General features: G+C 38.3%; 4 protein-coding genes across 4 annotated transcripts; 2 read left to right on the forward strand and 2 right to left on the reverse strand.

Moving 5' to 3' along the window:
- The first annotated feature begins 1,051 nt into the window (after positions 1–1,051).
- LOC141348982 (NLR family CARD domain-containing protein 3-like) lies at positions 1,052–12,567 on the forward strand. Its single transcript, XM_055186894.2, has 6 exons — positions 1,052–1,226; positions 1,783–3,820; positions 5,035–5,199; positions 5,476–5,649; positions 7,840–7,886; positions 7,993–12,567. Exons 2-6 carry the CDS (start codon positions 1,923–1,925, stop codon positions 8,514–8,516), a joined length of 2,808 nt encoding a protein of 935 aa, XP_055042869.2. The 5' UTR covers positions 1,052–1,226; positions 1,783–1,922; the 3' UTR covers positions 8,517–12,567.
- Positions 12,568–12,921: 354 nt separating this feature from the next.
- saysd1 (SAYSVFN motif domain containing 1) lies at positions 12,922–14,250 on the reverse strand. Its single transcript, XM_055186897.2, has 2 exons — positions 13,861–14,250; positions 12,922–13,738 (listed from the first exon to the last, which is right to left on the reverse strand). Exons 1-2 carry the CDS (start codon positions 14,050–14,052, stop codon positions 13,433–13,435), a joined length of 498 nt encoding a protein of 165 aa, XP_055042872.1. The 5' UTR covers positions 14,053–14,250; the 3' UTR covers positions 12,922–13,432.
- A 2,046-nt stretch (positions 14,251–16,296) lies between these two features.
- On the reverse strand, positions 16,297–20,289 carry LOC129429909 (uncharacterized). Its single transcript, XM_055186896.2, has 8 exons — positions 19,806–20,289; positions 19,654–19,724; positions 19,400–19,579; positions 19,119–19,180; positions 16,790–16,837; positions 16,675–16,707; positions 16,437–16,599; positions 16,297–16,358 (listed from the first exon to the last, which is right to left on the reverse strand). The coding sequence occupies exons 1-8, from the start codon at positions 19,964–19,966 to the stop codon at positions 16,348–16,350; spliced, it is 729 nt and encodes a 242-aa protein (XP_055042871.2). The 5' UTR covers positions 19,967–20,289; the 3' UTR covers positions 16,297–16,347.
- A 157-nt stretch (positions 20,290–20,446) lies between these two features.
- On the forward strand, positions 20,447–22,692 carry grcc10 (gene rich cluster, C10 gene). The gene is made up of 4 exons (XM_055186898.2): positions 20,447–20,580; positions 21,066–21,163; positions 21,248–21,424; positions 21,887–22,692. The coding sequence occupies exons 2-4, from the start codon at positions 21,112–21,114 to the stop codon at positions 22,024–22,026; spliced, it is 369 nt and encodes a 122-aa protein (XP_055042873.1). The 5' UTR covers positions 20,447–20,580; positions 21,066–21,111; the 3' UTR covers positions 22,027–22,692.
- The last annotated feature ends 642 nt before the right edge of the window (positions 22,693–23,334 follow it).

The following is a 23,334-nucleotide window of genomic DNA, read 5'->3' on the forward strand; positions in this document are numbered from 1 at the left end:
CAAAAGTGCTATTGCGCCATGGAATATAGTTCCTCTTTTAAATCCGCTTAGAAAAGCGCTATGTTTTATTTTGTACCACTAAACTTGCTCGTATAACTACTCGTCTTAAATAGGAAAAACGTTGATGTGTTTGGTCACTTCTAACTTTATCTCTAAATGGTACCATTGAATGAATGGGGCTAAGCTAAATGCTATCGTAGCGTCGCAGCGCGCTCCAGCACTTACGTGCACGCACGCAGGTGGTGGAGGGATGATTCAACGATTGTTGGTTGAGGTGATAACATATTTTGGTGTTGAAAATGAGTAGACTATTCCTTTAAGGTTTGTTCGTAAAATCTATTTAAATATACTAATATAACGAAGGCTATTAGTAGTGGTGGGCAGAGCGAGGCTTCGTGAAACACTGAAACAGTTGAATCAATTGTGCCGTATGTTTGTCGATAATTGTCGATAACTATAGGCTATTCGGGTCTATTTAATAAAAAAAAAAATGGAATAGAGATATACCAAATAAATAATAAGAGATTCATAAAATATATCAAGCCATAATATGCCACATTGTTTACATATAAAGATCTTTATTCAAATATATAAATTGTTCTGTGTTGATAAACTCAACCAGCTTCTTTTTTACATGTAATTTCTCCAGCCTTTGAAAATATTCTCACACAAGGGACACTTTTGCTGGCATGCATTTTTTCAAGTGTTACATACATATGAGGAAAAATGACTTTTCAGTAAATTATAGTATTTGATCTAGCCAAAAACGCATCTATGAGGTATTGTCAGATTTGTTTCCTACCCTGTCAGTTTAAGATTCGACGCAGATTCAACAGGTACGCCACCTTTCGAAATACTTGTGAAATGCACGACTTGGTGTTTCGAATCACTTCATCACGTGACATGGGTGTTTCGAATCACATTTCGGAGCAGTGTTTCGAAACATTTACGCTTCGGGATCTCGACACAGTGTCGAAACGTCAGTTTCGCGGGAGCCATCCCTAGCTATTAGTCCCGTATTAATCAAAAAGGTTGTCTGGAAAATCGCCCTCATATTGCATTAAGCCTTGAGTGACGTTTTTGGCATACGCAATGCTCAGAGATTTCCGCTCTGGAGAATCCGCGCGTCATAGATTCGCGCTTCCGGTGAGATGCGAAAGCGAAAGTTGTGAGTGAACGCCGTCTTTGACTGGAAAAACTTCTGAAATCACCTAATTAAATTCCAGGTTAGTTTTCCTTAATGTTGTTTTGATTAACTTTTTAATAATATATGTCAAAGGGCGTCTTTAAAAAGACACGGCTACTTTACGTAAAAAACTATCGCTGTTAGATGTTTACAGACACGGTTGTTCAAACTGTAACGTTATCGTGTTTCTGATGACTCGCGTTATGAATGTTTACATTGTAGCTACACACTTTTTTACATCAGAAACACACTTTGAACTGAATGTTTTTGTTTCATTCAAGCATTCTCTTCACAGACTCTTAATCTTTTGGTGAGCTTTAATACATGAAAGTACGATTTACATTATATATTTAACGTTACGTTCTTTCATTTGGTATTTACTGAAGCACCTCCCAAGCCATGCAGCCCTGATCTCTGACCTGAACGACAGTTTGTTATACAAAATACTAAACATTTTTAGATTGACAATTTAAAGCTTTTGCCACTTTTTGTTAAATCGAGTTAATACCACAGTACTTAAGTAACATCACAGCATGAAGTAGCTGATACCACCCCACTAAGACATGTAGTTTAACTAATAACTTAATGTTTTGTAGTGACACTACTTTTCAACGCTGCTGATGAGAGCCAATGCAGAAACATGGATGCACACATGCACCATACCAGTGGATCTGAAGACTCTGACTGTCCTCTATGAAGAAAGAGATCAAGAACAGACCTACATCCACACAAAGTCATGAGAGGATCCAGACCCGACGGTGCTGCTGCTGAAGATGTAATGTGTGATGTTTGCTGTAAAAAAGCTGTAAAGTCCTGTGTGACATGCAGTAGCTCCTACTGTCAGACTCACATCACTCAACACTACACTGATGCAGCTCTGCAGAAACACACACTGATGGATCTGAACCAACAACCTGATGATGATGTTCTGCAGAGAGTCAAAGACATTCACAAAACCAGCATGAGGAACAAGTATGAAAGTTTACAACAGGGCATTAAAGCCCTCTCGGGCAGTATTTATACACAGCTGTACGTCATAGAGGGAGAGAGTGAAGGAGTGAATGAAGAACATGAGGTGTTACAGATTGACAAGGAACTGAAGACGCAGAAACAATGTCAATTGATCCACTGCAGAGATATATTTAATTTCTTACCTGAATCAGGATGTGAAAAAGGCAGAGAAGAAAAAATCAAATGCGTTCTTACTAAAGGCATTGCTGGAATCGGAAAAACCGTCTCTGTGCAGAGGTTCATTCTGGATTGGGCCGAGGGAACAGCCAATCAGGATGTAGATTTCATGTTTGTGCTTCCTTTTCGAGCGCTGAACTTGATAAAAGATGATCAGTACAGTCTTCACAAACTTTTGATTGACTTTAATCCTGAACTTCAAGATCTGCACCCTAAGATTTATGAGGAGCGTAAAGTTGTGTTCATCTTCGATGGTTTGGATGAAAGCAGAATCGAGCTGAAGTTTTTAGAGTCTGTGGATATTTTTAGTGTTACTCAGACATCATCAGTGGCTGTTTTGATAGCAAACCTCATGAAAGGAAATCTGCTTCCCTCCGCTCATATCTGGATCACCTCCAGACCAGCAGCAGCCAATCAGATTCCTCCTGAATATATAAACCGTGTGACAGAAATCCAGGGATTCAATGATTCTCAGAAGAAGGAATATTTCAAGAAGAGAATCAGTGATGAACATCAAGCCAGCAGAATCATCTCCCACATTAAAACATCAAGAAGCCTCCACATCATGTGTCACATACCGGTCTTCTGTTGGATCTCAGCCACTGTCCTTCAAAAAATCCTGAAAGAAAATGACAAATCAGAAATCCCTAAAACTCTGACTGAAATGTACATACATTTCCTAAACATCCAGCAGTCCAACAGAGAAGTGCTTTTGAAACTATCTGAACTGGCTTTCAAACAGCTGATGAAGGGCAATGTGATGTTTTATGAAGAGGACCTGAGAGATTGTGGCATTGATGCCACTGAGGCAGTGAGATATTCTGGGATTTGCACAGAGATCTTTAAACAGGAATCTGTTTTTTATCAGAGGAAAGTTTACTGCTTCATACATCTGAGCTTTCAGGAGTTTCTCGCAGCTTTTTACGTGTTTCACACCCATGTAATAAACACAACCGAGACACTGAAGATGTTTGATTCACTTTATTTTTTGCTTAAAGGAGCTGTAGAGAAAGCCCTGGATTGTGAGAATGGACACCTGGATCTTTTCCTCAGATTTCTGCTTGGTATTTCCCTTGAGTCCAATCAAAGATTGTTGCAGGGTTTACTGCCACACATGGAGGAAAGCACAAAGATCATCCAGAAAACTACGGCTTACATCAAAAACAAAATCAAAGATGGATATGGTCTCTCAGCTGACAGATCCATCAATCTGTTTCTTTGTCTGTTTGAAATGAATGACCAGACTCTGTACAGAGAGATTCGAGAGTTTCTAAAGTCTGAGAGAAATTCAAGAAATCAAATCTCTGCTGCACATTGCTCGGCCATAGCCTATATACTTCAGATGTCAGAGGAGGTGATGGATGAGCTGGATCTCAAAAAATACAACACTTCTGAAGAAGGTCGAAGAAACCTGTTACCAGCTCTGAGAAACTGCAGGAAAGCACTGTGAGTGTTAAAGACTAATGCTGCGTACACACCAAACATTAAGCATTGCGTTCCTCGCTCTAGATTACTTGCGGGATTTAATCACACCGCCCAATTCACGCTATTCACATAGCCCTGTGTCAATTCACGTTTTTGCATTGACTTTGTATGTAACCTACTCACGCAAATCGCATTTGGTGTAAGCCCTATAATGCTGCGTTCAGACCAGCTGCTGTAGACGCGTCAAGCGCGAATGATATTAATGTTAAGTCAATGTAAAGACGCATTGATGCGCGAATGAGGCGTTTAGTGCAGCGCGGTAGACGCGATTCCGCCTCATTCACGTGTCTAGTTCGCGTGAATGGCACGAATTGAGCATTGCCACAGCAAACGTCCAAGTTGAAAAATGCGAACTTTGGCGGAAAACGCACTGCGTTAACCTATCAGGAGCTTAGTAGTGACGTAATTACAGAAAGCGAGCGGAGTCACAGAAGCCCCTCTCATGACGCGAATTTCTGCGTGAATGTCTCGATGACTAGAATTTCATGCGCGGCTTTAACGCGCGAATGAAGCGAGTAAGCTCAAAATGTTCAAGTGGCAAACTAGATGCGATTTTGACGCCTCAAACGCAGCTGGTATGAACCCACGGTAAGAGCAAAATTATCTCTGCCTTATGCTGCGTACACACCAAACGCTCTACATAACTTGTGGGATTTAACTTGATGTCATGCAAATTTGTCGCTTGTTAAATATTTTCAGGTTGCCCAATTCGTGCCATTCACATCAACCCGCGCAAGTTTGCGTCTATTCGCATTGACTTTGTATGCAAAAAATATGCTGTGTACTGTACCTTTAAATATTTTAAAATAATGTAGATCAGTGGATCTCATTTTATACATTTTGACATTTGGCATTTTATACATTTATCATTTTGAAATTTTATATACAGGTAATACATTTTACGTCAGAAAAAGATTAAACGTCAGAAAAAAGCTACTAACCAACAGCACTACGTTGTATTAATTAATATGTTTTGTTTAATTCCAATTTTAAGTTTTGGAATGTTTTATGTCATAATTTTTTTGGGGGGGCTATGAAGGGATGCACCGTACACAAGTAGGGCCGCACGCTGATAAAGTTTGAGAACTATGAAATCGCATATGACAACTGACAAGTTGCATAAAATGTTTACATTGTCATTAAGAGTGAAAACCAAAAGCTTTGCTTTCTTTCAGACTGGCTAACTGTCATCTTACGGACCAGTCCTGTGAAATTGTGGCTTCAGCTTTACGTTCATCACTGAGAGAACTGGACCTGACTAATAATGACCTGCAGGATTCAGGAGTGAAGATCCTCTGTACTGGACTGAAGAGTCCACAGTGTAAACTGGAGATACTGAGGTACCCAACAACTGAACTATCAAAATATTTCATTGTAAATCTCTTAAAACGTTCAGACATTTTTGACCTCTCAAGACTCCAGACAGACAAATAGTTGCATTTGCGACCTAAAATAATAGTAAAATAAGTAAAGGGACAGTTTTCCTGGGAGCTGGTGCTGTATAAACATTTCTGTATCATGCTGCATGCATTCACAGTTTCTTTCAAAACACCACTCAATACAGATCTTCTGATCTACGGCATCTGCAGAGGAATAAAGTATTTGTTTGTTTGTAGATTGTCTGGCTGTTTAGTGACAGAAGAAGGCTGTTGTTTTTTGGCCTCAGCTCTGAGATCAAACCCATCTCATCTGATCGAGTTGGATCTGAGCTACAATCATCCTGGAGACTCAGGAGTCCAGATGCTGTCTGCTTTACTGAGAGATCCACACTGCAGACTGGACAAACTCAAGTATGTGCACTTGAAATGGTTGAAAATTATAAAATGATTATCGCTGCTACTACTACTAAAAGTACTATAATGATAATTACACAATTGATAATATTAATATTATAGTGTTACAATAATATGCAACTAAACTAAATAAGTGAAAGTCTAATTTACACTCCCTGACAAAAGTCTTGTCGCTTATCTATTTTGTAGAAACACCTGGTATTAACCTGACTTTTAATTAATCAATTGGTGTTAGAAACAGCTCATATGAAAAGCTAAAACCCTCCCAGATGATGTTTAATGCACTGAAATAAATGAGTTTCACTGATAAAAAATGTATAATTTAATCAAGACAGAAAGGTCAAATTTTGACAAGACAAAAGTTTTGTCGCCTATACAGAAATTGAACAAATTTACTGCAAATACAAAAATGTCAGTAAATTAGGTAGTGGTGCTGTGAGATCCAAATTTAATATCTTGTATGACTTCCATGAGCTTGAAGGACTGCATCCATGTGGTTTGGCAAGGATTCATACAATGTATTGATGAAGTCATCAGGAATAGCAAAGAAAGCAGTCTTGCATGCCTCCCAGAATCATCAATATTCTTTGGTTTCGTCTTCCATGCTTCCTCTTTCATCCTACCCCACATATGCTTAATGATGTTTGTGACTGGGCTGGCCATTCCTGGAGCATCTTGATCTTCTTCGCCTTGAGGAACTTTGATGTGGAGATGGAAGTATGTGATGGAGCATCATCCTGCTGCAGAATTTGGTATCTTTTATGGTTGGGAATATAAGAGGTAGCTAAGATTTCTTGGTATTTTAGACTATTGATGTTGCCTTCCACCCTTCAAATCTCTCGCACACCCCCATACTGGATGTAACCAGACCATGATTTTTCTGCCACCAAACTTCACTGTTTTCTGGGTGAATCTCGGATCCATGCAAGCTCCAGTAGGTTTCCTGCAATATTTGCGGTGACTGGTGTAATTCAACAGAAGATTCATCTGAAAAATCAACCTTCTGCTTTTCCAGCGTCCATCCTTTTCGCAGGCTGTGGGCCTTGGCAAATGCCACTCGGTTTTTTAGTTCTCTTTTGTTTAGTGCTGGCTTCTGGGCACTGATTTGACCATGGAGGCCATTTTGAGACAAAATCTGACATATTGTTCTGGTTGACACAGGGACGGGTGACCAGGTCTCGTGGAGCTCTGCTGCAGTGGAAAATGGGCTGACCTTGGATTTTCAAGCCAACAAATGGTCCTCTCGAGCCGTTGTCTTGCAGGGTCTGCCTGACCTGGGCTTGTCAAAAACATCTCCAGTCTCTTCAAACCTTTTTTTTATCCTCTGTAGTTGACTCTGAGATGCATTGAAGGTGTCTGCCACATCAGCAGTGAATCTGGTCTTCAGCCTCTTGATAATCAAAACTTTTAGTCTCAGGCTGAATCTTAGGCATGTTTGCAGAGGTCTAGTTGCAGTTGATGTGAAGGGCTAGTGTATATGCACACCTTTATACACACCTGGGACATAATTGATCCATTATTAGTCCCAGATGAAGCTCATATGACAAGGCGACAACACTTATGTCTTTGCAAAAATTGACTCAATGGGCTTTACCAAGCTGTGAATATTGGAATACTTTTTGACAGTTTCGTTTTGCACTGTGACTGAAACATTATTACAAAAGCGTTGGGATTAAAATGAGACATTTCTTGAAAACGAATCTTAATTAGAAATATATTTTAGCGGCACTTCAGGTAAATTTGTACACAAGCGACAAGATTTTTGTCAGGGAGTGTATACTTCTGTGTCAATTGCACGCTGTAGCCTACGCATAGATGCGAACTGTACGCAACGGTAAAAACAAAGATAGACCAAGTTACAGTAAGGAGCTATATTTAACAACTCAAGCTACAACAACAAAGGTGCTGTCTGTTTACCTCCATCAACGCTGATGTTTCTTTAGTTTTTGAAACTGTAACATGCCTGTGTGTGGACATTGCCTAATGGCGATCTGCACGTGTAATTGTACATCGACGTGACAGTGACACAGAAGTATGAATGAAGACTGGGGCGTATAGAACTATAAATCCAATTTCCTACAATAGTTTTGGTACAATGTGAATGCATACAGTGGTGTTTATTTCCATGTAACCAACTACACAAGGCCTATTAAACATCATTTTGTCTGCATGTTTGTCTTTGTTTAGTTTGGACTTTGGAGGACCCTGTAGAATCACACCAGGATTACAAAAATGTAGGTCTTCCTTACTATCCGTCTGTATATAAAAATCACAGAAGCCAGCAAACATACAGACATCTAGTGATTGTATTAATATTTTACTCTCTGGTTTTGTTTACAGACCCATGTGATCTTTCCCTGGACCCAAACACAGCACACAATCTCCTTGTTCTGTCTGAAGGGAACAAAAAGGTGACCTGTGTTGAAGAGGAGCAGTCGTACCCCGATCATCCCGAGAGATTTTGGCTCTTCGAGCAGGTTCTGTGTAAGGAGAGTCTGTCTGAACGCTGTTATTGGGAAGTGGAGTGGGATGGCTGGAGTCACATATCGGTATCATATAAAGGAATCAGAAGGAACGGCGGCACTTTCTGTAGGTTTGGATTGAATGAGATATCCTGGAATCTTTACTGCTGTGATAGCCTTTACTCCGCCTGGCACAATTATGAGACCACTGATATACCGGCCCTTTCACCACCCTGCAACAAAGTAGGAGTGTATGTGGATTGGCAGGCCGGGACTCTGTCCTTCTACGCCGTCTCTGACACGCACGCACTCACACACTTACACACATTTCACTCCAAATTCACTGAGCCCCTCTATGCTGGATTTGGACTATATGATGGCTCCACGGTGTCTCTGTGTTAATTACCCAATTCTGGGAATGTGTCAGTAAAAAAGTTAACTATAAAACCTTTAACTGTCTGTGTGGAAGAGGATCAGATGTTACGATCTGTGGCAGAGAGTAGATGAAGTTTGACCTATAGCTGCGTTTCAATTACTTTTCAAACTGTGCAAATTGAAAATCACATAAACTCCCATTAACTCCCATTTGTCGCAAAACATTTTTACACTCGGGTAAGGTGATTTTCCAGGCAGTTCGAAAAACGAATACATTGCAAAACTGCAACGAAAAACAGTTTTTTTCCGCATTTACAGGTCACCTGACGTGTGTAGAAGTCACATGATTATTCTTTAAATTAGGGCTGTGTATCAAAAATCTCACTGTACGATACATATTACGATACAGTGAGTTGCTGCAATATGTTGCAATACATTGCGGTACTGTATAGCTAGGTGATATATTGGGATACAGGGTTTCCCGCAGAAAATTTGTTAGTTAAGGTGGTAGGATTGGATAGATGGCAGGGCCTGTGGCCGTGGCAATCAAAGGGTATGCATCATGATAAAAATGAAAATATTTTTATTAAAAACACTTAAATAAAACTTCATTTTGAAGAAACTATGACATAAACCGAACACATACTAGATTATTAATGAATTAAATGTTTTTAAAAGATGCCTCTAACGGGAATATCTGCGTGATGAAGTGAAACTAAAGGGTTAATAAACACAAACTGAAGCAGATGTTGTAGAACGTCTGGCGAACGATGATAGATAGCGCAAAGATTGTAAAAACTGATTATTTCCCACTATTAATTACATTATCTTAAAAGAGTGTAACTACTGTAGCATGTAAATAATGCACATAAATAACGTGAGCGAGAGCGCTCCACAATTATATTGAATCAACAGGCATGTGCAACCTAGCTAGCAGGTTGCTCAAACAACAAAGTCACCAGCTAACTTACTTTAAATTTGCAAGAACTATAGACTAATACAATAACAGGCTTAAATAAAATAAACCCAAAACATAAGTTCATTTACAGTTCTCACAAACACATGTTTTATCAACATGTCGGACGAACCACATCTTTATCTTATTTCAGCCGTGTGGTGCGCGTGCACGCTCGCGGTGTGAAGTGCTATTCTCTGAGATGTTTTATCAACTGGCTAGTTATCCTCCAGACAGTAATGGACCACGTCATTTCAGCCGTGTGGCGATCGTGCTCGCTCTCGTTGTGAAGCGTGTCCGCGCTATTTTCCGAGATGCACTTGACGGCCTTTTGTGAAGCTAATTTTTTTTTGGACGACTTAGTTAAGGCGGTAGGGTTTCCCAGCTTAGGCGGGCCGCCCGAACTGCAAAGTGCTGCGGGAAACCCTGGGATATTTCCTGTTTTTGGAATATAATAGGATGTAATTTTAGGAAAGCTTCTATTAAGAACACACCACCATGTGCAAAAAAGTTGTGGCACGCCCCTATCCTAGTACTTCCTGTCACTGTTTAAGTTCAGAGATAAGAAGAATGCTATGTAAACTTTAAACAAAACATCTGTCATGAATCTTGTATGGTTATTCTTTTTAAAATACTGTTATTGCATTTTTGAGAGGCGATACAGCGTTGCCAAACACAATGTCATGATACTCACTTGTATTAATATTTTCTTACACCCCTACTTTAAATATGACATGGTATGTTTGGTTGGAGGACAAGACAGAAGAGGTGGGTTCAAATTCATGCGGTGTCACAAGAACCTACAAGTGCTGCAGTGCATGACATCAAATTACTGCTTCGTATGCTTTCGAGTGGCTCTCGTGTTATTTTGATGTCATCTGCATGTCGTTCTGCGTTGCACCATATGAAGTCGAACATGCAAGACAACAAAATCACAACACTTTAGTCGCATAACATCGGTTAACGGAAACGCCGTAATTTCTCTATAGTTTTTTTCGACATTTATAAAATAATGCCAAAGTTTTGTGCAAAATAGAAACACAACTTGTGAAAGAGAAATGCTACTCTGAGACTTGAGCTGTATCAGACTCATTTATTTCTCTTTATATAATGTGATAGAAGTGTAGTGTTTGGAAGATGAAAGTTAATCCAGAAAATCTTTAGTATAATGAATCTATCATGTTACGTTTATATAATTAATCCTCAATATCCATTACACAGTTCTCAGATGTCAAACAACTAAAATGTATCTGTGCTAACAATCCAACAACTGTATGCCAACTGAACTACACTTAAAGGGAACATTTCACAATACTTTTTTTAAGATGTCTGGTGTTCCCAGAGTATGTATGTGAAGTTATAGTTCAAAATACCATATAGATAATTTATTATAACACTTTGTAGGTGTGAACAAAAATTCCCCTATTTGGGTGTGTCCTTGAAAATACAATGAGCTGATATCTGCACTGAATGGCAGTGGTGTGCAGTGTTTCCCACAGGATTTTGAGAGACTGTGGTGGTGATGACGTCACCCGCTAATTAGCATATATTTGACGTCATCGTGTCGTGTTTGCGTTTGATCTAGTGTTGGCACCTGAAATATGTTTCACTTCTACTCTTTGATCTGTATCTGTATTTGATCTGTATTATATATCAAATTACATGGAAATCATGAAAATTCTATTTGTGGGGGCCAGTGTTGATTCTGTGGTGGGCCACCACAAATAAATCAATGTATGGGAAACACTGGGTGTGTGCAGATTAAGGGGTGGTATTATCCCCTTCTGACATCACAAGGAGAGACAAATTTCTATTTTTTCACATGCTTGCAGAGAATACCAAAACTAAGTCACTGGGTTAATCTTTTTCACAGTTTCCAGGCTGATTGAAGCACCGGGGACCTAACTGTAGCACATTGAAAAAGTCAGATTTTCATGATATGTCCCATGTAAAGTCAGGTGCACAGATTTTTATTACGTCAAACAGGGAACCAAATCTTGTTGTCCACTTGTGAGAAGTTTGCTTCGTTTTAAATTTTCATTCTACATAAACATACACCTAGCCTGGTCTAGAACGGCATGTTTGAACTTTCAAAGAGAAATCATAAAGAGAAACCAATAAATGACAGGGCTAGCGTGCTTAAAACAACTTCACTACTTCTATGGAGTTATTTTAACTTCAAAACGAATGATCATGCATTACTGCACAGTTTTTAGGAGAAGCATTATCTCGTGGTTTACAGATGGAAGAGTTGGATATTGATGACTACTGTAGTTACTAATACTGCTTACCAACCAAAATGCACAAAATAATTTCTATCATTTCTATTAAATATGAAATCAGGTTATTAAAATGAACCTACAGTAGTTAAATGATGTTTTTATATTGTGTATGCACAACACTGGAATAAGAAGAATTGTAAAGAAACAGTAGTGATATATTGCACAGGTATTTTAGTTGCACTTGAGAAAGCAGCCCTCATAGATGAATATATGGATCATATTCATTGAATTATAACCTCTTGCTTTCGTTCAGTGCCATGTTCACGTTAACAGTTTCCTTCTGGAAAAAGAAAAAGCACTAAACAGTTACAATTGAAACATTTCAAACTGAAATGTTTTGGTTATTTGCAGAAAGCTCATTTTTACATTCATTAAATATATTTATATAAATACATGTTTTATGTGATTTGACAACTTTATTGGGGTTTTCTTTGGTGTGTGCTGTCTTTTGTATGATTTGTAAATGGTTTGTCTTATAGCAGACTAATAATTATGCATTGTGATATACAGATTAGAAAGAACATTAATAACAAATAACTTAAGTGATTACACCTGCCTGAAAGACATTGATCACTGAGATTTTGTTCAAAAACACAGAACAGAGGATAAAATGCAAAATGTAGTGACCGCTCTTTAATTCTTTTAATATAACAGAATGAAGATTATGACAGATGACATAAAACCATCACCAATATATATTTCATGTCTGAATTCATAATGATTATGTTCTGTGAAACTGGGATAAAACGGATAATCATTATTTAATAAATGCAAATTGTGGAGGACAAAACTTCTGATAATTGAGTACTTTTTGCCACATAAACTGTCAAGTGTGTTAAAACTTTTATCTGGTAGTGTATTTGATTTATTACATAATCTACCTGTTTTTTCTCAACTTTAATACAAATAAATGATTTATGATTTACTTAATAGTTTTACATTAAGGGGCGGTTTCCCAGACAGGGCTTAAGGTAGTCTCAGGTTAAAGCCGCATGTTTGAGCAGTCCTAATTAAAAACAGCTTGCACTCACATATCTCATATTTTGTCTAAAGATGCACACCAGTAATATTTTTATAAGGTAAGTTTGTAAAATCTCCTTAAAACGATAATTCACTTTAAAATGAAAATTCTGTCATCATTTACTCATCCTCATGTTGTTCCCAACCTGTATAATTAATGAACACAGAAAAATTTTGAGAAATGATGGTAAACGCACAGCAGTAAGTGATCATTGACTTCCGTAGTAGGAAAAAAATATTTTGGAAGTATTGTGATAAATGACTAAGAAAATATTTTGATAAAGGATGGTAAGCACAAAGTTGACGGTACCCATTAAATTCCATCATATTTTTTTATACTTACTATGGAAGTCTATGGTCACATACTGCCCATCAGTTCTCAAAATATCTTCTTTTGTGTTCATCAGAAAAAGAAATTCATTCAGGTTTAGAACAACATGAGAATGAGTAAATGATGACAGAACTTTCATTTTAAAGTGAACTATCCCTTTAAATGTCCTAATATGACTAAAGCCAAGTGCTGGCTTAATCTAAACCCTGCCTGGGAAACAGCCCCATATGTTTAAATTAAGATGCATTAATATAATGCAAATTGGTTGCCAACGTGTTTTAGGTCCTGTCTTATTGTGCATTACTTAAATGGCAAAACTCTAAGGCCGTGTGTAGATGCTTTTAAATCTGTTCAGTCATCTTCTGGCCATTGGTCTGTATCCCATCTCTCCTTCCAGTTGTTCTGCTGTTAAAGTTCCCAGGATGGGCTGACAGTCTGGGTTAAACACAGAATACGCGCTCAGTTCTCCTGGCTGTCGTGCCTTTGGGCTCCTAAAGCCTTCATAGAGCCAGTAGAAGAGGGATATGAGGAAAAATGGCAGACCAAACTCCAGTTCAATGAAGAGTCCCAGCAACACCAACCACAGCAGCACCTTTAACAGGGTCACATGGGTGAAAAGCCAGTGACTAGAACCAGAGTTCAGCACACCATTTCCACCAGCCTAGGAGAAAAGATGACAAAGAATTAAAAGTAAAAAATACACAGGCAAGTTGCGCCTATGTTTGTTCTGCTGAAGCGCAATATGACCGAAACAATGCTGAAGGATAAAGTGTCTCCTCTCACCTCAGTATGTGGAGTGCTGGTGGTGGGTTTTAGCTCTGGTATAGCAGAAGAAATTCTGGAGGATTCAAGATCTTTCATCTGAAGCTCAGCGTCTTTCACTTTCATCTCAGGCTGAATTTCGGAATCAGCAGGTTTCTTCGCTTCGGTCTGGACTTTCTTTCGGGCTCTGAATTCTGCCAGCTTGCGCTCCATATGTTATGTCAGCAAAGCTTTAATGAGAGCGAAAATATAGTAACTTGCTGAATTAATCGCCACGCATACTCTCTGGTCCATATGTACCAGACTTCCGTATTGATATCACGTGGTCGTGTTAAACTTCACGCCGCGCAGACATATCGACGTATGAGATCAAAGTACCGCGAGAGCGATTTGACAGCACAGCTCTAAACAGATTTCGCGTTAATCTCGCGGTATTTTGACAAGTCTGCGCAGCGTTGTACAGTCGATTACTGAGGCCCGTCGGTTATCGTATGTAGCTAAATTAGCTGGATTTGATTGTTGAGAATTTGGCTTGATCTTGGATTATTTGCTTCTTCAAAGCTCATCCTTGAGTTGTTGTCATAGCAACAAGCCCGTAAGATTCAACCTGCTCGGAAGCAGGCTTATTTCTTGTAAACAAGATTAGATCGCACTTTTTTAAGCGGATGTGATACGGAAAGTCCGTAGCAGTCACTTGTCCTCGAGCGCAACCTGTGGATGCTTAGGAACACTACGTTCAAAGTTTATTTGAATTTTTGCTTTGTAATTTGTATCTTTTATTTCTTTGAAACTGTTTACAATAATGTTACCCGGTCCATTTTCTGCATCAATAAATTCACAGTAGGTTCACGTGAACAAGTTTTTCCCCAAATAATAGGCTTGTTTGACTTCATGCGGCGCCGCAAGAATCGACAGCCGGATGACGTCAAAGTATCGCGAGAGCGAGACGAAATATGAATTCTTGAATCATTCTCGCGGTACTTTGACGTCATCCGGCTGTCGGTTCTTGCGACTCCGCGTATTTTCTACATTTCTAATTTTTTACTACACTTTTCTGTAGTGATGGTCGTTTTCGAAGCACTGCTTCATGAGGCTTCGAAACATTTACGAATCTTTTGTTTCGAATCAGTGGTTCGGAGCGTGTTTCAAACTGGCCCAAGTCACGTGATTTTAGCAAACGAGGCTTCATTACGTCATAACTGTTTCGAAACGTTTCGAAAATCCGATGGTTCACCACTAGGGGGAGTTGATCACATGACCGGTGTCTAATATGTTTCGGTGAACTCGGGTCAGTTTTATTATAAAAGTTCATAAAACATTTATCCTTCTGACTAATAACGCTGCCATTTTGTCTATTTATTGTTTATAGACAGATTTAATGACAAAAATGTGCATAATTAAAAGGGTAGTTAGTTTTAATGATTTGTTTGCCCTAAATAAAACTAAAAACACATAATACACTTTTAACTATGTCTTAATTAAGTTAAATAATATTTTTAACATATTTTAATAAAAATCTTGCTATTATTTTGTAAAAAAAAAAAGTGTAAAATGTTTGGCCATATCTGCTTTACACTATTTTGACCAGCAGGGGTCGCCAGCATGTGTGGTGTTTCGAACTGCTTCGAAAAACTGAATCAATTTACGAAGCAATTGGTTCAATTGATTCGAAGCTTCGAAAAGCTTCGTTTCTCCCATCACTACTTTTCTGTGACTTTCATTTAAAGTGGACTCCTGTAAATATTATTGCAGTCAGAAATAAGTTATAGCATAATGCAATTGAAGTAGGCACTGTCATCGAGAGGATTTCTTGAACATAAATGGCTATCAAAAAGAGTTGCATTTTTGATGTAAAATTAACAAAAATAAATAAATAAAAAATACTTACTGCACATGCTTAATTTTTTTCACATGCTTGGGAACTGCTAAAAGTGTTGGTGTATTATTTGAAATAGCACAAAGGAGAAACACAATCTCATAATAAACTACAAACAAGAATTAAAAGTTCACTTTTCTGCTTTGGCTGTGGGTTTGCTCCACATCTTTACAATCAATCAAAAAAAAAAAAAAAAAAAAAAAACAATCAATCAGTTTATATTAGGGAGCTGCATCGCGCTAAAAAAAAATTAACAAAGAGTTTCAATATTTTTCCTATTCAAAACTTGACTCTTCTGTAGTTACATTGTGTACTATTTTTTAGCGTGATTCTAATGATCTAATCAGATTCAATGGATTGTGCTAAGCTATGCTAAAAGTGTTAGCACCAGACCCAGAGATCAGCTGAATGGATTTCAAAAGGGCAACAAACAAATGTTTAACTCTAGGGGAGCTGGAAAATTAGCATATTTTCAAAAAAAGTGGAATGTCCCTTTACGCATTTGCTATAACACAACTGCCTGTTGTGGAGATGGAGCCTGATGATGACCTCCAGACAGTGCACAAAAAACAAGACAAATATAGTTTTCATAAGATTTATTTGGTTTTCTAAAAAAAAAAGACAGCTATTGGTCATCTTTTGCCTGCAAAAATATAAATACATATTGTGATGCAAGGTCAACAATAGTGTTCTGTGACTATTGTTGTGTATTAGTACTTACTCTCAACTTCCTTTTGAAGCAACTCAATCTCTAGTGTAACCTTTTTCTTCATTAAATCTTGAAGTTCAATTTCTCCAATCATTTTTTTCTTTTTTAGCTCGTAGTACTCAACCTTGTGTTGTAGACTTCTTTTATAGAGGGACTGGACGTCACCCTCTGTCATCTGTGCAGAAGACACTGAACTCTCAATACATCCCTCATACAACTAAAATAAAGAGGAAAAGACAACACTGCCCACCTCTGGATCCGTTCTCTCTGCAGATGTGGATTCCTGCAAATCATACTGTAGTCAGAATAGAAAGTAGCCTACACGAGTACATAAAATTTAGGTTAGAGGTTACTGATGCACTTACAGGTTCTTCCTTCAAGGGACAGTCATCAGAGAGAGTTGCTTCACTGTCCTATACAATGGAAACAAAATGGTATGAATGGATGTCTGAATCATTATATGTGGGTGGAACAAGACCCACCCACTTTTTAAGACCAATGATATTGGACCCACTCACTTTTTCTCTAATTTAGCACATGTTTGTTCAGTTGTCAGAGCGGCGTAAATGAAATCAATTTCACTTGAGGAATGCCCTAATAAATTAACTCAGTTTCGCATTTCCCTACAGGATTGACTTTTCATCAAATCCATTCCACTAATTTAGAGCTCCATATAACTTAAACTCAATTTGTGTTTTCAAAAAGTTTCACTACTTGACGTTCACGTACACATCAACGTTTTTCCTATTTAAGACGAGTAGTTATACGAGCAAGTTTGGTGGTACAAAATAAAACGTAGCGCTTTTCTAAGCGGATTTAAAAGAGGAACTATATTTTATGGCGTAATAGCACTTTTGGGAGTACTTTGACTCGCCTGAAAAGTCCGCTCCCCTTCTCACTCTCATAATGGGAGAGGGAGGGTGTTACTGCGCCGAGTCGAAGTACTCCCAAAAGTGCTATTACGCCATAAAATGTAGCTCCTCTTTTAAATCGGCTTAGAAAAGCGCTACGTTTTTTTTGTACCACCAAACTTGCTCGTATAACTACTCGTCTTAAATAGGAAAAACGTTGATGTGTTTGGTCACTTCTAACTTTATCTCTGATTGGTACCATTGAATAAATAGGGCTAAGCTAAATGCTATCGAAGTAGACTATTCCTTTAAGACAAATGTTTTGTAGAGATTTACTGCGTTTTTATCATCTATTAAGGCAACCCCTAACTGCACAAATTATGCCGGTCTTCCTGGATTTCATAATAAGCATTAAAATTCCAGTCAAAACGGCAGACTCGTATCCCTCGCAATAGGACTACCAATTGCTGTAGTGGCTTACCGGAAATTATACCCATCGAGCTCAAAGATGGCGTCGCCCGCATTTACATCAAGAATAGTGTGGAAAAGTCCATACATACCTTTCTCATGTCTGTGCGTGCTGTAACTCTGTCTGACACAGCCCCCGCTAGCTTAGCTTAGCACAAAGACTGCAAGTGAATATCTCCAGCTAGCATACTGCTCCCAATAAGTGACAAAATAACGTGAACATTTTCCTATTTATGTGTTGTGATTTGTATGGAAACACCGTGGACAAATAACAAGGTCATATGAGACGCAGCCATCTTTTAACTGTATACATACCAGAAACTATATTCTCAGAAGACGAAGCACTGCTACTTGGGTGGAGTGATTTGCACAACTCTGACCGAACTCTCTGCTCCTCACCAGGGGGCTTCTCGTGTGCTGCGAGCAGATCACTCCGCCCATGCGGCAGTGCTTCGTCGTCAGAGAATATAGTTCTCAGTATATATACTGTTAAAAGATGGCTGTGTCTCATATCACCTTGTTATTTGTACACGGTGTGAGAGTATACAAATTACAACACTTAAATAGGAAAATGTTCGTGTTATTTTGTCACTTATTGGGAGCAGTATGCTAGCTGGAGCCATTTACTTCCAGTCTTTGTGCTAAGCTAAGCTAGCGGCGGCTGCGTCAGACAGAGTTACAGCACGCACAGACATGAGAAAGGTATGTATGAACTTATCTAACTCTGGGGGATACGGTGAATAAGCTAAATTCCCAAAATGTGCGAGTGTTCCTTTAAGATTGCATACATTACATAGTACACATTTTACACAGAAACATAGCTCAGTGTAGTTTTTGAAACGCTTTAGCTATGAATTGAACTAAGGTAATCTACGTGTTGTTTATTTAGCAGAAATAAACTACTTTAAAAGGACTTTGTTGTTATTGATTCTTAGCTGAGTTTTTCAGAAGTTACGTGTGTTCCACAAAAGCCATTTGTTTATGTTGTTACTGCCGAAACGTCTATTAAAGTATGAAGATGTGTCATACAGTTCCGGGTGTCCACACACATCGACAATGATTTTGACCTCTATTGTCGTTTTGTATTTCTGCCTCAGCTCGCTACTTCGTAATCACGTCACTACTAGAGCAAGCTCCTGATTGGTTTATACGCCAAGTTCAAGTTAAGTTCAGATTTTTCAACGCAAATCCTGCGTTATGTGCGTCAATTTCCGAAACGCTCAATTTGCGTCACTTGTAAATCAATTGTGCTTAACGCATCATTCGCATCAGGTGTGAACGCACCATTAGACCACCCAGATTTTTTTGTTACTGACACCCATGTATTAAAGTGATGTGTTGTCATCATTAAGGATGTAAAAAGAAATCCACTTACTGCACATGCTTCAGCCACCACTTGCATGGGAACAGGTAAAAGTGTTGGTGTATTGTGTGAAACTGCACAATAGGAAAAAAACACATGTCACTATAATGAAGTACACAGTAAAATATCATGGCAATGCTTTCACATGAAATAGGTTTAGGAGTTCATGTGGATCAATGCAATTCATCACCACTCAAGATTTAACACAGTTAAACAGACATTTGGATTCCACTTAATGTAAGGCAGCAAATAATTATTGTACAGTGTACAAAATAAATTAAAAGCTCATTTACCAGTAATGAAAGTGCTGCTGCTGGTCCCCGGCTGCGTGTCTAAGGAAGAGATGCCCTCCGGGATGCCACTAACAATGGGCCAGTCGACATTCAACCCAAGGGCCAGCTCTTCAGCCGCAGTATAACATGGGGGTGCAGGACCATCACCTGTTTTTATTTGCTCAGCCCTTTTCTTAGTGGCTGTTAACAGTCAAATATTATTTTACAGTCTATTTTTGAAAGAGACTAAACGGTAGTAAAGAAATAAAGATTACCATTTTGTAAAATATTTTTGTATTTTATTTTTACTTGTTCCAATGTTCTAAGGGGTCCTCCTGTGGTGGCTCTAATATCAGAGATGATAAATTTAGGTTACTATGTACATACTTTAATGAGTGATAAAACATGTAATATGGCCCGTACTTACGCATTTAATTTGTCTGCAACTTTTTGCCAGCCCTCTCTCCTGGTTTTTGCAGCTTTTGAGGTGTTCCCTTGCGTTTTAATTAAGGTTTGGAATTCTGCATAGCCTTCCAGTAAAAGTTCTTGCTCTGCTGCAGAGAAAAACTGAGCGCGCTCTTTTGCCATTGTGCTGGTCAGTTATTGTGCTATCGATACATAGCCCCCTTTAAATCAACCCATGAACGCGCAATTATCTCAAGATCACCAAATCCAGACATACTAATCGTCAACAATAATTGCGTTCGATTAACCGAATTAGCCAGATCATATTTAGCGAGATAATATCATCTTGGATATGCATGTTGATCTCAGATGTACAAAGAACGGGATTGTGGCTAGAAGGGATACATTGAATATCGTGAAATCTCGCCGGATGCTCGCTGTTTTTCATTCTAATCCTAACCCTAAACCTAACATCTCGCGAGATTTGGCCGTAGCTGTATCCCCTTTAGCAACAACCCCCCAGTGTTGTGAAAAGTAACAATCATTACGTCATCACTCGTTACTTCCACAACGAAACATAACTTTTACTGTTGTAATGAGATAGTCCAAACATTTAAAGTTATTGGATTGAAAACACGATTTAAAACGAATTATTAACTGCTAAGCCACGCCCATTTTGTTATCTTGATTCACTGCACGCACGGTTTTTGTTCCACACGGACACTTTTACGGATGCACCAGTCGGAAGTGCGTTCACATCACAGGAGAGTCTGCGATTTGGAACTGGAAATAAAAATGTAAGTACTTTTGAAATCATCTGCATATTATTTAGATTATAAGAAATAATGTATTTGCTTTTGATGATGGAGATAACTTAAATACTATTGGCGCGTATAGCGGAAGTAACGTTGCCTGGATAGATCAGCAATAGTTTCCATTCTGCATATCAACAACATATCAATAAATCTATGTATTGAGATTTATACAGTAATCATTATTTATCGCAATCAGACAATAAGAAATTAATGATTTTACGTGTCTATATAATTAAATGAATGTCTAAAGGTTTACCAGCATTTTGTAGTGACACCAGTAACATGAAAGCAGTCGAAATACTTATCTGACTAAGATCAGATTTACCTGTTGACTGTAGTAAAAAACAACAACTGCTAGCAGTAGTTCATGTTGTTGATCATAAGAATATATTCTGTCGTGAGAGTGAAGATAGTCAGCATTGATCATAATTCATCATATAGAAATTGTAAAACATTTACTCTTACAGCATTCGCAGAGATCTGTAGTTAATCTCCACCGTGGCGTAAGCCAGCATGGCCTCTGCCCCAGCACAGCAGCCCACACTCACTGTAGAGCAAGCCAGAGGTGAGAAGAATTCCCTGCGTTACAGTACCACACATCTATGGACTGCAGCACATCTCATCCAGACTGTTCTCTCATATGTTCCAGTTGTTCTGAGTGAGGTGATCCAGGCCTTTTCTGTGCCTGAGAATGCAGCCCGCATGGAGGAAGCCAGAGAGAGCGCCTGCAATGACATGGGCAAGATGCTGCAACTCGTGCTGCCTGTGGCCACCCAAATCCAGCAGGAGGTCATTAAAGCATATGGCTTTAATAATGAAGGAGAGGGTGAGAGTATAAATGCAACCCACTACTGCAAAAAATCATTTAAAGATATAACAGGGTTTAGGTTAATCCACAACTAGGATTTATTTATATTTGGTCATTTAAGAAGTTAAACAAGTCTTGTACAGCCCTACACTACACATGACATAAACAAACAAAGTATGTTGATGGGCGTGCTTTCGGTCTGGTGGTTGATGTGTGTGCGTGCTATTCCAGGAGAGGTGCCCATACAAGGAATTCCACCCTTTATGACATCATACCCAAAAAAACTTTCTGAAACTTATTCAAACTTTGACAGATTCTGTATTTGGCACAGAAAATCTTGTGATACGTCCGACAAGTTTTTTGAAACTGCACCCATGTTAAGCATGAGAATCCAATTCTTTTAACATTGTACATGCATGAATTAGCATTAGACACCCATCTCCTTTAACTTTAAACTGATTGCTTTGTTTTCCCTTGCAGGTGTACTCAAATTCGCTCGGCTAGTGAAGATGTATGAAACTCAGGACCCAGAGATCGCAGCTATGTCAGTAAAACTCAAGAGCATTTTACTGCCTCCTCTCTCTACTCCTCCCATCGGCAGTGGAATTCCAACATCATAGACACGGCACAAACTCCCAGTCAGACTTAAAGAGATAGTTTAGCCAAAAATAAAAATTCTGTCATCATTTACTCACCCTCGTGTTGTTTTAAACCTGAGGTATTCAGTTAACGGTATCCACTGACTTTCATAGTAGGAAATAAATACTATGGAAGTTGATGATGGATACTGTCAACTGTGTGCTTACTATCATTTATTAAAATAGTTTATTTTGTGTTTAACAGAAGAAAGAAACTCATACAGGTTTAAAACGACATTTTTGGGTCAAGTATCTCTTTAAACTGAGGAGGATGTGTTTCAATTCAAAAACACCAGTAGTTATGTGCTACATTCCCATTTGCTTTCAACAAAATGAATAGGATTTAAACAAATCTGTATTTTCTTCATCATATTTATTCATTTTCTTATCTTCTGTTTTTCCAGTGTTGAATGTGCTTATATTTATCAAATGTGACACTAATGTGTGATTTCCATTTGGAGGTCTTGCTTGTTTTAAAGTTGTTGTTTTTTTAATGTGGCATGGTTCCTATGCCCTGAGCAAAACTGACAATTCAAAGTCAAATATTCAGTGTTTGTCCAATAAAATATTTTTTTTTTACTGAAAGTAGAGATTTGCTTTTCATTATGAAACAACCACATTTTTGTTAATACAAGTACTGAATAATAAGCAGTCTCTTTCGTTATTTCACTTTATAGTAACCACAACAGTGGAGTAAATTGTATCACCATCACTTTGTACTTGATCCTAATTTATGATGTTTAAACATTTTAAAAAAATTCAGTAGATTTTCTATTATTATAAAAGCTTTACTGGGTGCACAGCATTAATCCAATTCACGATAAAATAATACAATTAAGATGAATCTTGACATAATTTAATCAGTGTTGGGTTCTGTGCCCAAATGTTTCATTTTGCTGAATATTTTGGCTCAGGCATTATTGTCCGACGGCACGTTAGGGGCAATAAATAATCTGCGGATCTAACCGATTTCTGTTTAAATCATTCTACCTCCAGCAACACGATGGATTGAGTCAAAATTTTATTTTAACAATGCAGCAGTAATTCTTGGAAATAATTTTTTTTGTGATAAAGTAGAGGGAAAAAAACAATATAAAAATGGTTAAAGCTCACATAACACATGCTGTTTCTGCCTATCTCATGTTAATCTTGAGTATGTACACTCTTAGAAAAGAGGTACAAGAAGGTACAGAAGTTGTCACTGGGACCTAAAAGGTGCATATTGCTACTTCAAAGGTACATATCTGTACCAAAATGGTACATATAAGGACCTCTTTAAAAGGTACTGTC

The sequence above is a fragment of the Misgurnus anguillicaudatus genome, chromosome 18 (genome assembly GCF_027580225.2).
Source record: "Misgurnus anguillicaudatus chromosome 18, ASM2758022v2, whole genome shotgun sequence".
Taxonomy (NCBI): domain Eukaryota; kingdom Metazoa; phylum Chordata; class Actinopteri; order Cypriniformes; family Cobitidae; genus Misgurnus; species Misgurnus anguillicaudatus.

Excerpts from the sequence above, each read along its gene's own strand:
- LOC141348982 (XM_055186894.2), top strand. The coding sequence starts at position 1,923 with ATGAGAGGATCCAGACCCGACGGTGCTGCTGCTGAAGATGTAATGTGT. Across the intron at positions 3,821-5,034 it reads AGAAACTGCAGGAAAGCACT|ACTGGCTAACTGTCATCTTA; the intron begins GTGAGTGTTAAA and ends GCTTTCTTTCAG. Across the intron at positions 7,887-7,992 it reads CACACCAGGATTACAAAAAT|ACCCATGTGATCTTTCCCTG; the intron begins GTAGGTCTTCCT and ends TTTTGTTTACAG.
- grcc10 (XM_055186898.2), top strand. The coding sequence starts at position 21,112 with ATGGCCTCTGCCCCAGCACAGCAGCCCACACTCACTGTAGAGCAAGCC. Across the intron at positions 21,164-21,247 it reads CACTGTAGAGCAAGCCAGAG|TTGTTCTGAGTGAGGTGATC; the intron begins GTGAGAAGAATT and ends CATATGTTCCAG. Across the intron at positions 21,425-21,886 it reads CTTTAATAATGAAGGAGAGG|GTGTACTCAAATTCGCTCGG; the intron begins GTGAGAGTATAA and ends TTTCCCTTGCAG.
- saysd1 (XM_055186897.2), bottom strand. The coding sequence starts at position 14,052 with ATGGAGCGCAAGCTGGCAGAATTCAGAGCCCGAAAGAAAGTCCAGACC. Across the intron at positions 13,739-13,860 it reads CCAGCACTCCACATACTGAG|GCTGGTGGAAATGGTGTGCT; the intron begins GTGAGAGGAGAC and ends CTTTTCTCCTAG.
- LOC129429909 (XM_055186896.2), bottom strand. The coding sequence starts at position 19,966 with ATGGCAAAAGAGCGCGCTCAGTTTTTCTCTGCAGCAGAGCAAGAACTT. Across the intron at positions 19,181-19,399 it reads CAGCAGCACTTTCATTACTG|TTTCACACAATACACCAACA; the intron begins GTAAATGAGCTT and ends CCTATTGTGCAG. Across the intron at positions 16,600-16,674 it reads CAGAGAGAACGGATCCAGAG|ATGACAGAGGGTGACGTCCA; the intron begins GTGGGCAGTGTT and ends TCTTCTGCACAG.